The sequence below is a fragment of the Antedon bifida genome, chromosome 1 (genome assembly GCF_963402885.1).
Source record: "Antedon bifida chromosome 1, ecAntBifi1.1, whole genome shotgun sequence".
Classification (NCBI taxonomy): Eukaryota; Metazoa; Echinodermata; class Crinoidea; order Comatulida; family Antedonidae; genus Antedon; species Antedon bifida.
The window spans coordinates 31548901-31563329 of record NC_136226.1 but is presented as its reverse complement, the minus strand read 5'-3'; the positions used below and the strand labels follow the sequence as shown (position 1 = coordinate 31563329).

The following is a 14429-nucleotide window of genomic DNA, read 5'->3' as shown; positions in this document are numbered from 1 at the left end:
TACGCTAGCTATATACCTAGCCTGACGTTGTATAGTTGCTGCATTAATTGTCTTTCTATTTTTGCCAGACTCCGTTGATACAAATTGGGGAAAACCCGGTATTTTCGCTGAAAAGTTAGGAGTCTTCCATTTGTTTTGGCCTCACGATCGATCGAAAAGTGGGCGAATTACAGGTGAAAAACAAAAATATCAATCCGCGCGCAATGCATTTTGGGATTTATAGCGGGCCGCTATAATTATTAGAATCGACTTATTTTTCACATTTTTAACCGTTTAAAGACGAAAAAAGTTATCGCAATAGGACCATATAGTATTATTTTAACATTAAATATAGTTTGTGATCTTAAATTAGATCTAAAAAACGTAGGGAAGGGGGCTTTAAATATGGTAGTGATATGACATCATCATGTCCATATATGGGTAGGCCTACATCACATTTTTTTGTCACATAAAGTTTGATAGTGTAGACAGAGCTTAACATTTTGAATGTGTTTCTTCTCAGGCTGTATCAAATGAAAAAGGAACCGTAGAAATTCATCGGCTAAATGAGCAGTTTTCAAGGCCAGAACAGGATGAGCTAACTCAGTGTAAGGAATTCCTACAAGCATTGATGTGAATTTTAAACTGAAGCTCACATGTGACATAACACCTAAGCCATGTGGACACAAATTAAATTATTCACCCTTCTAGAACTTAAAATGAAGGTTTCATTAGATTGTTTCCGCATACAATGCCTTCTAGCTTAGAACTAAACAAGGAAACATTTTAAAGCTCTGTCCACACTATCAAACTTTATGTTACAAAAATAATGATGAACATGATGTCATATCACTACCATATTTGGACACATCACACTTTTTTGTCAAACTAGTTTGATAGTGTAAACAGAGCTTAAGAAAAAGTGAGGTGCATAGTTTGAGTTCAAGAATATGGCAAGCATTGAGCAATAAAATATTTGTGATAATATTAATAATAAATGTTATATAATTTATCATAAATCAGCTCATGTTGATTATTAGTACACCCTCTTGAAATTTGGTGAATAAAATTGCTACACTAGTCATACATTCATCTGGTAGGTCTATGACATCCCAAGTCCCGTTCATTATTCTAGCTAGGCCCCCTGATTCAGATCAATATGAGATAGGCCTAGCTTTATAAACATACCTCCTGCTCCCAGTTTGCCAGTAATTGACTGCCTGGTTGTGGCCTTTAGGTCTTTGTTTTTGTGGTTTGGTCATTTCACATTCGAAAAACAAGTATTTTATACGAGTAATGAATTAAAAATTATCTTTGTCCAATATGAGCTGTCACACTCCATGATCTTGCAACACAGTTTTGAAAAATGCATGTGCTCTGATTGGTTGAATCTTTAGAAATTCAATAGACATGATTGGACATTAGTTTAATCATTACATTTGGTATGTCTGTTTAACAAATATTTATTTTATTTCTGTCTTCAACAGTTTCAGTATCAAAGTAGGGCCTAGCCACCCACTGAGTTGAATATGCCTCATACTGAAATGAAATGTGTAGTTGTTGGTAATAATAGCACTGGGAGTTGTGGTATAAGGGATAACAACTTGCCTTTAGCTTCAACCCTATCAATTATGACTCAAGCTCTGTTTACACTATCAAACTAGTTTGACAAAAAAAGTGTGATGTTCCCAAATATGGTAGTGATATGACATCATCATGTCCATATATGGGCACATCACACTTTTTTTGTCACAGAAAGTTTGATAGTGTAGACAGAGCTTAACAATAAATGGAGTTGTTATATAATGTTTGAGATATATTTATCACCTTGAAATGTTAAATAGATATATTATTTATTTTTTATATTTCAACTTGGCAGCTTATTGCAATACATAACATATACAACAGTTTTATTTTTACTGTACATTTGTGTTTTTTAGTGTTTTACTATTCCGTCCAAAACAGATGTACGAAATATTAGTATAATATATGAAATATATTTAGAACTTATTGTTTTAATATGCAAAAACATATTGTAAGAAGTCGTCTTATAATTCAGGTATACAATTTTGCGATAGAAATCTGATTGTGTGGGATTTTAGTGGGTGGGTTGTAGATCCATGTATATGTTGGTGGTGTGTACCTTTCCAGTTGAATCCAGACACAATATGGAGTCCTAATTGTTTATTGACAATAGTATTTATTTTGTACTGTATAAACATGGAGAACAAGAAAAAATTGCAAATGTATTACAGATATGTATATATTATGGTATTACGGTTTGTATAACTAATATTTTGAATGAAATTAATAAAGTAGAAAGATAAAATATTTAGTATTTGTAATCTACATTCATTTTAACATATTTGAAGAGATCATGTTTTTCTCGAATTTTCAAGATATGACAAGGCAGTATTTTTTAAATGAACATTCCCAACTAAGCATCAGATATCATGATGATCAAATAAATATCGAAACGTTGAATCATGATAATGATAAGGAGCCCACAATTGGTCATCCTCCAGCACTAGTTTCTCACACCACTTCCAAAATCCAATTTAAATTCACATTTCATAACACAGTAAACTTCCCAATACCAGACTCTCTGAAAACCAGAAACCAAAACTAGACTTTTCTGGAGGTCCAAAGGTTCTAAATTCATTTGTACCATTAAAAACACATTCCAAATATGAGACATTCCAGAAAACCATACATATTAGGCCAGCCAAAAGGTGTATTGGGAGAGTTGACTGTATAGTGTACAGTACAGTATATATAGTTATACAAGGTCAACAGTACAGTATACATTTTTCAGAGTGTTCATGTCTAATACAGCCAATGGCATGCAGAGCCATTCTGTTGATGTGGTCGTCTCTGGGTTAAAAAAAAAATGCAGTTTCATTAATGTCGTAGAAGAACCACATCAATTTATTGTAAATAATATTATTGATTCCAGGTCTTGAAATTGTCTTAAGCTCTATCTACACTATCAAACTAGTTTGGCAAAAAGTGTGAAAAGCCCAAATATGGTAGTGATATGCCCAAATATGATAATAATGTGATGACATCATATTTTTTTGCCACATAGAGTTTGATAGTGTAGACAGGGCTTTAGACTGGAGGGAGTACTGAATATTGTGTATGGTATTTGCAATACAGAAATAAAGCACATTGTAAAAGCAAATGTACAAATTGTCAATATATCAAGTTTTATTGTTACACGCTACACATTCTGAGCAGCAACATCTCAGTCTTTAAATAATCCATAAAAAAAGAAAAGTTTAATTTCTTAGCAATACCATAATGCAGTAGTAGTTCACCATTAGATAAGAATCATTTTTAACAAAATAATGATTATAATTTACTTTGAAAAAAACATGTTTGGAACATTAATTTCTTAAGTGCTTTCATATCAAAGTTTTCACTGAAAAATACAAAACTATATTTAAATTATGAAGAAACTGAATACAATACATTGCAAAAAAAAAAGATTAATCTATTCCTTTAGGTCGACGACACATTTCATTCATCTATACACTTTTAATGGCAACATGAACGTTAAAACCAGTTTTACAAAAGTAGTATACATTCCTGAAATGTTACTCAAACCAAAAGGACTTTTAAACCCATAGTACAGTTTTAATTACACTGTGCTCATACCTTCATATCTGGCAGTTAATAATAAAATAAAACTAAAATACGAAAATAAACAATATTCAACAGTAAATTTATCTAAAAATTTTCCATTTTCTCTTAAGGCATTGATTGTAGTGTATATAAACTATTTCTAAAGAATAAAAGCTTGAACGAATACTCATGTATGTTCAAGACTTCAAAATGAATTGCAATATAATATTATATATCTATGTATTTATACAAAGTAATTTGTTTGAAATCATGTTCCAATCAAGCAGAGGTTCTTGTGTTATATCAATCTGTTTTCTACTACTACTGTTAAACGACTCATGCACAACAGTTAATGTTCGATACTGTACAGAAAGTTTTTTCTTACAAGTAAATTTAAACCGGGCCTACTAAGTTAGTTTTACTGTAGTTTTAGCTTAGTTAACCTACTAAGTTTGCCTTACCTTAGTTAACCTACTAAGTTAGTTTTAGCTTAGTTAACCTACTAAGTTAGCCTTAGCTTAGTTAACCTACTAAGTTAGCCTTAGCTTACTAAGTTAGCCTTAGTTTAGTTAGCCTTAGCTTAGTTAGCCTACTAACTTAGCCTTAGCTTAGTTAACCTAGTAAGTAAGCCTTAACTTAGTTAGCCTTAACTTAGTTAGCCTTAGCTTAGTTAACCTAGTAAGGTAAGACTTAGCTTAAATAAACCATAGAGAAATATATACTATTTCTCTATGGATAAGCCTACTATATACCCTTTATTAGGCTGGTTTACAGTACTAGCTTAATAAATCGGTTTAATTCACTTATATTAACCAACTTACAAATTATCTTGGCAAATACAAAATGCAAGAATGCTACCACAGCTGGTATTATCTCTAATTATGCACAATGATAAACTAATAAATCATTTACTGTATTTTTCATAAATTTTTTTGTTTTAAATTTTTTTTAATATTCTTCTATCAATTTTGAAATACAGCATATATAGCCAAAACATATGTAAATGTTTAATTAAAATTACTTTACGTTATAAACACGTCACCAAAAATCATATTAAATTGGTAATTTTAAAAGAAACTATACAAATTTATTTTTTTTCCATAATTAAATTGAATACACTAGGAAAACATTCTTTTTTTTTACAATTTGTAAAGAGAAAGTAAAATTAAAAATTCTCTTTTTTTTTCTTTCATTTTCTTTTGTACATTAATCTGTACAGAAAACGTAACTTTCTTCATATCAAGCCATGATAATTTTGTCGGTAAAAGTTGTCTATAGTCAACTGTATCAATACATTTCATAATTGCAATAGAGTCTTCTGGAATGGTTGTATACCCAAATGCTGCCACTGCTGCCACTTCTATTCTGCAACATCAATTAAAATTGTACACATTACTTGCAGGTGAGTCGCCATTGCTGTTACTTAAGGAATGCTTACTTTTCTTTTTTGGATCTGCTGGAGGCATTGGTAAACTAAGCAGTGAATTATGATGGCTGCTGTTTGTAGCTCGTCGCTTCGCCGGTGATGCTGGAGGATCCACGGCAGAGCTCTCCAGAGGACTGTGAGACCTCTTATGGGACTTGTGTTTATGATGTCGCGAACTCTTATCCTTTTTCCGTTCCTTCTCATGTTTACCATCACGATCATGTTTTGACGAATGGATCTTTTTGAGGTCAATTTTCATGCTGAGAGGTGAGCTACCTGCAGATGGTGAAGCCTGTTTGTCAAAAGAGTTGCCAAATTTAATCTTAAGTTTGATTCCTCCAGATGTTGTTAGTACGCTGGTCGGCTGTTCATCATGTACAGACGGTCCAGCCTCAGTACCATTAGAATGTTCTTTACTTTCCGAGTGGTGGACTTCCTTGCTGCGACTTGATGACCTATCTTTACTTCTGTGTCGATCCCTATCTTTATCTTTCTTTTTCTTTTCACTAGAATGCTTGTGTTTTGAATGCCGCCTATGCTCTGAAGATCTGCGTTCATGATCTCGTTCTTTTGGTTCAGAGGTCTTTAAAGTAACCAGTTCTTCATTTCTTACGCGTGAAAGAGCAGGATTCTCGATTTCTGTCGGATGTACAAGAGAGTCGTCGCCAACTAATTCTCCATCTTCTGAAGGTTCTTTTGGTTGTGAAGAAGCCTGCATGGAAACAGACTCTAACAATTCAGCTGGATGAAGATCAAAATCTAGCTGGTTCGTTTGTGGCGCTAATTCTTTTTTAACAGGTTTTGATTTCTTAACAGGAATATCACCCAATATTTCAGCAGGATGGACATCTTTAGGAATCGATTTTTGTTTAGTTTGTTTTACTGGGCTTGCGTGTTGTTTATTACTGTGCTTTACTGGGCTTGTTTCTTTTCTTTTCACTCTTGCTTCTGATTTTTTAACAGATTTGTCCTTTGTTAAATGTGAAGCGTCTACTGTTGGTGTCAAAGCAGTCAGTTGCTGTTCTAGTATATTAGAAGAATCATTTATACCAACAGGATTTGTAGCTTCACTACTTGGAAAATCAAATAAATTTCCAGTAGAGAAGTCATCCAGTTGTGACATGTCCTGCTTTATATCATTCATGAAGTCTGACCCATCTAGGATCTCTGCAGGGTGCATCATGTCAGACCAAGGTTCCACTGGATTACTGAAGGTAGACATTGGTTGAGGTACTTGTTGATGAACTGCTTGATGTTGCGTCACCTGCGGTAAAGCCGATTCGGTTTTATGTTGCCGAGCTGGTTGCTGCACATGTTGGACAAAAGCTTGAGTCTTCTGTGGCTGAATTGAATGCGTTGCCGTTATTAAATTCAATTTTGACATATCCGTTGTTGCTGGCATTTGTTCAGGTAGTACTTTTTGAGTGGTACGCTGCGTCGCATGTTGAGATGAATGATGTGGCACACTTAAGTGTTCAGCATCGAAATTAGATGGCTGAGATTGAGTTTGCATCATGTTCTTGATGCGCTTCTTCGGAGGTGCAACTGGTTCGCTTTTTCCTTTTTGAAGGACTGGTTTTGAGTAATTAAAATCTAATTTAACAGCAGTTTCTTTCTTCACCTCTTTTGTTTTTGTGGTTGTTGGATTTGGAGTAGTTTTGGCCTGTTCCCTGTTTTGTTCTTTTCCAATCGACAACTCCGTGTGAGTCAATATACTGCTGATGCCGATACTGGAGAGATCCAATGTACTGGTTTCTGCCATTTTAATTGGCCTGGAAGAAACACGTTTTTTTGTTTTGTTTGGACTTTGAAGAACTCCTTTTCGATTTTTGACAGGGCTGGCATGATGCTCAGACTTCAATTTCATAGGTTCATGGTTGACTTCTTTTTTAACTTTGACTGGACTAGACTTCACTGTTGGAACAGAATGTTCAGGCTTCAATAACATAGATTCTTGTTGAAAATCTCTCCTCACTTTGACTGCCTTTTCAGCTTGTAAAGGATCCATATTCAACTTTACTGATTCTTTTTTCATCCTAGGCGAATCGGGTTTCGATATAACATGCTCAGACTTAACATGAGCATGCTCAGACTTCATAGGAACATGTTCAGACTTAACATGAGTGTGCTCAGACTTAACATGAGTGTGCTCAGACTTTACATGAGCATGTTCAGACTTAACATTAACATCAGGTTTCCCCTTTGATGTTTTTGCTTCCGTTAAGTGCTCTGCAGACTTTTTCCTACGGTCTTTGGAAACTATTGGTTGAGTTGCCGATTCTTGTTTACTTATTCCTTGCATCGACTCTTGAATTAGCGACTGGTGGTCAGGAACTCTTTCCTGCTTAAACCACTCTCTTGAATCTTTTGCTATGGCAGCCTTATAATCCAATTGCGTTGTTGGTACAGGACTTGGTTTTTGTGAGCTTTGTATATATGGACTAGAACACTCCTCTTTTAGCGCTCCAAGTATATCCATTTCAACTAGGCTTTCTGGTTTCATAAGTATATAATCTTGTTTTGTTTTATCTTGTATAGACAATGTTTCTTTCTGCTCAAATTCTGGCAATTTTTGGTCTACTGGTTTTTCATGTAAATGTTTATGTTTAGGTATGGCCACTTTTCCATCAGGATGTCTATGGTCAGTTCTGTGCCGCTGGTCAGAATGTGACCGGGGCTCTTCTACTGGCCTTTGATGTCTGTGATTCTCATTTGGTCTCTTCTCTTGGTGATGGTGACGATTACGAATATCTTTTTTATGATCTGGTGGTCGGACATCTTTACTGCTTGGTTTAACACTATGCGTTCTGTCGCTATGAGGTGGGGCATGTGGATTTTGCACATGATGGGAACGTGGTCGGTCATGCGTTCGACGTGCATCTCCATGTCCTTGGGACCTATCAAGTACTTTTTCAGGGTTGTCAGTATGCAAACTAGACCATTTATGATCTCCGTGTTTCACTTGATCAGTAATTGACTTGTTACTGCTACTGTGACCCTCTTGTGATTTTACCTGCATCTCATGCGACCTGCTTTCACTGTGTTTAGCAGCATTTTGCATTCGACTATTACTTTCTTTATGTTTTTCCTGCTCCAATCTTTCTTTATGTTTTTCTTGCTCCATTAATCGTTTGTGGTTTAAACGCTTTTGCTCTTCAAGTTTTTGGGCTTCTCTTATTCTTGATCTTTCTTTTTCCTTTTCACATTTCACTTCTTTTTCTTTCATCCTCTTATATTCATTCAGATTTAAGGTCGATTTTGAAGGAACTACAGGAGGTACGTTTTTTCCATCCGTTTGATCACTCATACCCAGCATCAAAGCGTCTGTTTGTATAGAGCTTCCAGGATCGACATCAAATATTGAAGTACTACTGCTACTGGTTGATGCATTTTCATTTACTTTTGATTTTGAATCCGTTTCAGCTTGCGCCTGTTAAACAATAAAACCAATTGTAAAATGTAAACATTAATAGCGAGTATGTTCAATACAAAATAGTTAACAGTTAAGTGGAAAGATATGGTGTTGGAATTGATTCAAGGTTAAAGAGAGATAATAAAAATATATACAGCGCACATATCCACCAAGTGCTGAATGCCATGGACACTATGGTGTAGAAACTTAGATGAGCCTAACCTTTTGACGGAGATAAATAAATAAATTACCTTTAATGTCAGCTTCCGTTTTAACCTATTTGGACTATTTTCTATAATTTTTATAAATTCCCTAGTTATATCTGTAAAAAAAAGAGAAAAGATTACAATATACACAATGCAATTACTTTTAATTAAAATCTAGCACTTAACGAGTCAATAAAATAGGGTAATCAAATATTAATTCTAATTGGGAATTAACAGGCCATGCACTTATCTGCATATAATACACCTGGTTACATAATATGTCCAGTAGAACCCCAATTTTAGGAAAATGATTAACGAAGGGGTTCTATTCTACTAAGTAAGTACAATACATTTAATTTAAATTCAATTTTATTGCCAAATTGTTAACATTTATATGAGGGGTAGGCGACTCGTTGAGTTATAGCTGCCCCTGCCCAGCATTTTTTCATCTCTTTTAAAAAAATATATAAATATATTTATATTGTATTGATTTTATGCTGGTCGAATAAACAAACAAAACATTTAAATGCATATTGTGTATGAACCATGTTATGGTAAATGAAATAATTGCAGGAACTACAAAAGATGACAAATTTACCGTCTAAAACTGATACTGTTATATTTCTATCCACATACTCCCAGAAATTTTTTCCATCACTTGATTTGGGTATCTGAAATAAACATACAACATTTTATTAAGTAAGAGAAGGTAACATTGTGACTGAAATCAGGGAGTGACAATAGGTTCTATACAGTTTGTCACTTTAAAAAAGGCCTAGAATTTTACTCGTATAAAGTGTATTACTTAGGCAGTGGAGATTAGGTCACGAGATCAAGATTGGTTTATGACACCACAAAGGTAAAGCTCAAATATGTTCTTTACATTACATTATATAATAAAAAAGTTACCTGCATCTTGGACCATTTTGCAGACAAATGTATACAAGCACATGCCACAGCGGTTGGTTTATAACGAAGGCAAAACGTCGTCAGATGAAGACTAGATTACAAACAATTACAAATAACATTTCATTAATGTTAATAACATATTGCAGGAACTTATATTACATCTAACTTAAAACTATGATCTTGTATGTTTATAGATATGATAACACAGCATCCTATATATAAACATAACAAACTTGTTTACTTGTGGTAAAAATTAAAAAAAAAACTTTCTTTACAAAATTTAAAATTATGTTATTGTTTGTAGTATACCTTGTTAAGCATTGAATTTTTTTTAACAATTTAAAAATAATTTACAGAACTTCCAGGTTTTATACATTAAATATGAAGATATTTATCTTTCTTTAACACTGTACAGGGTATACTACAAACCTAAAATTAAATTTAAATGTTAAACTCTATTCACTAAGAATCATAATTGCATAATAATAAAAAAATCTTAAATCTTCGTCTCTGGATATTTCTCCAACAATTTCATCAAGGTTTTTATTACAAAAACTGGATTTTAGATAAATTCTGCAGTTATTCTAATAAAAATAAAGAAGATAATAAATTAGTTTGATGGCATTCTCGCCTTAGCCTATTTTAATAGATTATTGAACCATTTGTGTTTTTTTTTTCTTACCCGTACAGCTCATGACCGTTAAGGTCACCACCTCTGTGATCTCTGTTACGAGTCTAACCTTTGACCTCTATGTCTAGTCCTCATATTTAATACTGACATTGACTAGCTGTAACTTTTTGTTGCATCATCATTAGTTAACCATAGGTGTTATTAGTTACTTATAATGCCACCAGTAAATACTGCAGTGCATGGTTATTGTCTTTTGCAAGTTTTGATATTAACCACCAACGGTCCATTTAATGATGTGCACAAAAAATTACAACCAGTTTAAATATGTAGTCAGTTAGTAGGAAGACTGTAAACCAAGGCAAAATGTACTTTATATGACACGTATTGTTTTATCAATGACAATTATAATAGTAATATATGTTACCAAAATTAACAAAATTTGATCAGCAAATAATGCCATGGCTTTGAGTTTTCCAATTGAGAGACAAGACAAAAGGGCAGCCAACCTGTTGGTCGCCATGAAGTACGAGGTCTGAGATAAATCCTTGCTGGCTGGAAGTGGTCACACAGACAAGCCGACAGAGAAGAGGCAGCAACGAGTAAGTCAGCCAATCAGGTTTCAACGTCACCAAAGGAAGTGAAGTAAAAGTAACTTATTAGCAAATTAGCCTCAAGGAGAATAAACAACACTCAACACAATTGACTGCTACAAAGTCCGTAAATTGTCATGCATGTAACATCCTTATACATACAGTAGAAAGCCTCAATTCTTAATGCAATTTGTGCCGAAAGTTAATTTAAACTAGGTTTCATTGCTGTATGTAACATTTTATCAACGTAATCCAAATCAAAACATTAGATTATCTACAGCTTCATTATCTTATTTTGATATTGACCGGTCGGTACAAATTGTAATATTGAGAATTTCTACTGTAGACGATTCTAAACATATCAATATTTAATAACAATCGCAAAAGGACAATATATCCTTATAAAATATTCAAATAAATGTATGCCTGTTATGCATGATTGGTTTTCTAACAGATTGAAACATATCTTTGGTTTTTATTATAAAAAGGGCAATATTGGAAATGAGTGTATTGAATGTATTTTTTTTGGGACATTGTTTGCCAATTAACCATTTATTAATTATCCACTTACCTCGTATTAATTGAGTACACTTAACAACATGGGTATGAGGATGGTCAACAGCAATTTCAAAACCTAACAAAAGATAAAGAAAATGTTAGTACCGAATCTTCTGATTGGTCAGAAAACAGGTACAAAATAGGGTACAAATACAGCAATTTCAAAACCTAACAAAAGATAACAAACATGTTAGTTATGATACTGAATCTTCTGATTGGTCAGAAACAGAGGAGAAAGAATTTACATTCAATAGGGAACAAATACAGCATTTTCAAAACCTAACAAAAGATAACAAATATGTTAGTACCAAATCTTCTGATTGGTCAGAAACAAAAGTAGGAAGAATTTACATACAATAGGGAACAAATACAGCAATTATTCCATTAATTTGTCACTAAAATATGAGGACAATGCATAGTCAAAAGGCAAGCAGCAAATACACATGTCACACTTACCTAATGTCTGTAGTATAATGCTTTCATTTATTACAAGTTCTTGTGCTAACTGCGAATACAGCTGTAAATAGACATAATATGGTTGTTAAAAGCTTCAAATATTTAAATTTCAAAAATATCACGATTCAAGATAACTATATTGAAAAAAAAAAATAATCTGAAATTTGTCTTCCTCAAGGCAACAAACAGCATAAAAACATTTTAGAATAAGTTAAAAAGTTATATAAAAATATACAGTATGTAATGTAAAAAAAATCATAAAAATACAGATATATAAAAATAGAATAAAATATCATTAAGAAAGTGACAATTATTTTGTTATAAATTTAAGCCTTCTAACATAAGTTACAAGATGATTATGTAATTTAGAACGTACCTCAGTTTTGGGGTTTAGTTGTTGCTGCGATTCACGATTTAAACAAGCATACGCTACTCTAACTACATGTTCTAATTTACGGGGTTGCTCTTCTACTTTTGCTCCTAAAAATAAACAGGCTGGCGCGATTACCTAAAAAAAAAAGGAAAAACATTCAAATATTAGTAAACAGGACTAATGTCTGCTAGCTATTGTTGTTTATTAATATTAGTTTCCACAAATAATACATATTATTTTCTTAATAAATCATTAAATATTTATACAGGTAGATGGTGGTCACAATAAGTCTAGAAGTGTTATGGTCTTTGAGCACAGGTGCTTACAGTACAAAATAATTGCCTCTCATCAAACTTCTTTAAAAAAAAAAATCGGGTTTTTTTTTTAATAGATTTTTATAAAGTTAATTACACTATGAATAGGAAGACCAGATAAAATATACAACAGCACAGCAATTATAAAATAGTAAAAACACAGACTAAAATAAAAGTAATTATTTATACAGTCATCAAAAAAATAAATCTCTGTCTACACATCAAAGTTTATGTGAAAAAAAAAGTGATGTGCTCATATATGGACATGATGTCATATCACTACCATATTTGGGCACATCACACTATTTTTGTAAAACTAGTTTGATAGTGTAGACAGAGCTCATGACTTACATTGCGATGAAACTTTGTGAAGGAATGGACCATGTAAAACCTGTGCATGTACACTATAGCAGTATTGATACATAGTTGGTTACTGTGATACAGCATTAAGGAAAATACTTTCATTGATATGACAAGACTAGGGCTTTTTTGAAATCGTATATATTAATATGAATAACATATTTCCCACCATGATTCAAACTGACATGACAAACAAAATAATTAAATTTAAATGATTTCAATGTATTATGTTATTAACAAATTACTATTCATGTTTATTTTATATTTAATTTATGATTCTAAATAGTTTTTGTTTGTTTCTTTTATCTTTATAAATTATATTTATTTCAATAAAATTTTTATTGTTACATGTTTATGTCTTGTAATGTCATGATGTATTTTTGTGAGGGTCCTTAATGATCAGCTTCGGCTGGATGGACAACCCTCGTAAAATATTGTTGAAATAAATAAATAAGTATGACATCATCATATTTATATTTACTGTACTGTCAATCTCATTCTCCGTAATTTAATTTCTTGAAAAATTTGAGGGCCAAATTTTGGGTAGATGACGGGAACCACTGTATTGTATAATAATAATATAAAATAACTATTTCCCATCCATGAACCAAATATTTAATATTATTTGACATGACAAACAAAATAATTAAATTTAAATGATTTCAATGTAATATGTTAACATATTATTCATGTATATTTCATAAATCAATCAATTTAACTAGAATTACTGTACACAAGCTTTAAAATATAAAAAGTTAGTCTTGCTACAGACAGTACTGTAGGTATATTCAAAGTATGACTCATCACTTTCTAGGAAAACTGGCTGTGTGACCTCTCTGATGAACTTTGTGATAATGATATGATTTTCATGTTTATTATGCAATAATTTCTATTTAAAAAGACAATATCTACAAAAATATAAAGTACATAATATTATAAAATATGATAACAGTACACTGTGACCTACTTATTAGAAAGTTAAGATAGCTAGGCCCACCGCGATCACTTCATTTGCGATATTTGGCGGCTAACCATCCATCACACGCACGCTACTTGAACCCCATTCAATCATCATTCAAAATACGGTAAATTTTGCGATTAAAAATATATAATATTTTACAAACTATATAAATGATTATATTTCAAAAACTGTAGACCCTACATTACTTATTTTTATAAGAAAAATAACATGATTTAATGAGTAAAAATGACTACAAAATAAAAATTCCCCGTCAACATGGCGGAGAAGAAAAGACGCCATCCGAATCATGAAAAAGATACACTGTAAGACGTTGTCCCATATCTTGAATAAGGTTGGCAGCTTGTTGACGGTAGGACAACTCTTTTTCCTGGTCCACTCCATACTTGCGGGATGGAGAATTTTCGATTTGTTCCCGAGAATAATACCAATTTTCTGTGAAATTCTCGGACCGTACCGCCATGAGACCAGGAACGACGAACAGACAAGCTGTATACGCATGCTCGTTTTGATTTTACAAATAGGGTCAAAGGTTACTGATAGCTTTTCTTGAAATAACAGCTTCTGCATGACGCAATTGGATAGCTTGCAATGCTTGATTGCACAACA

At 32.7% G+C, this 14429-nt stretch overlaps 2 protein-coding genes across 4 annotated transcripts in view; one reads left to right on the top strand and one right to left on the bottom strand.

The window, feature by feature from the left end:
* Positions 1-2298, top strand: part of LOC144850385 (cytoplasmic dynein 2 intermediate chain 1-like) — a 35746-nt gene extending 33448 nt beyond the window's left edge. For all 3 annotated transcript variants that reach the window (XM_078707673.1, XM_078707669.1, XM_078707663.1), the window contains one exon: positions 503-2298. In XM_078707673.1, the coding sequence (XP_078563799.1) occupies positions 503-616 (114 nt within the window). In that variant the 3' untranslated portion in view covers positions 617-2298. The remainder of the gene's footprint in view (positions 1-502) is intronic.
* Positions 2299-4072: 1774 nt separating this feature from the next.
* On the bottom strand, positions 4073-14406 carry LOC144850360 (uncharacterized). The gene is made up of 11 exons (XM_078707636.1): positions 14123-14406; positions 12833-12914; positions 12171-12302; positions 11795-11855; positions 11352-11414; positions 10697-10742; positions 9560-9650; positions 9249-9321; positions 8696-8766; positions 4196-8462; positions 4073-4133 (listed from the first exon to the last, which is right to left on the bottom strand). The coding sequence occupies exons 1-10, from the start codon at positions 14281-14283 to the stop codon at positions 4980-4982; spliced, it is 4263 nt and encodes a 1420-aa protein (XP_078563762.1). The 5' UTR covers positions 14284-14406; the 3' UTR covers positions 4073-4133; positions 4196-4979.
* Positions 14407-14429: the final 23 nt, after the last annotated feature.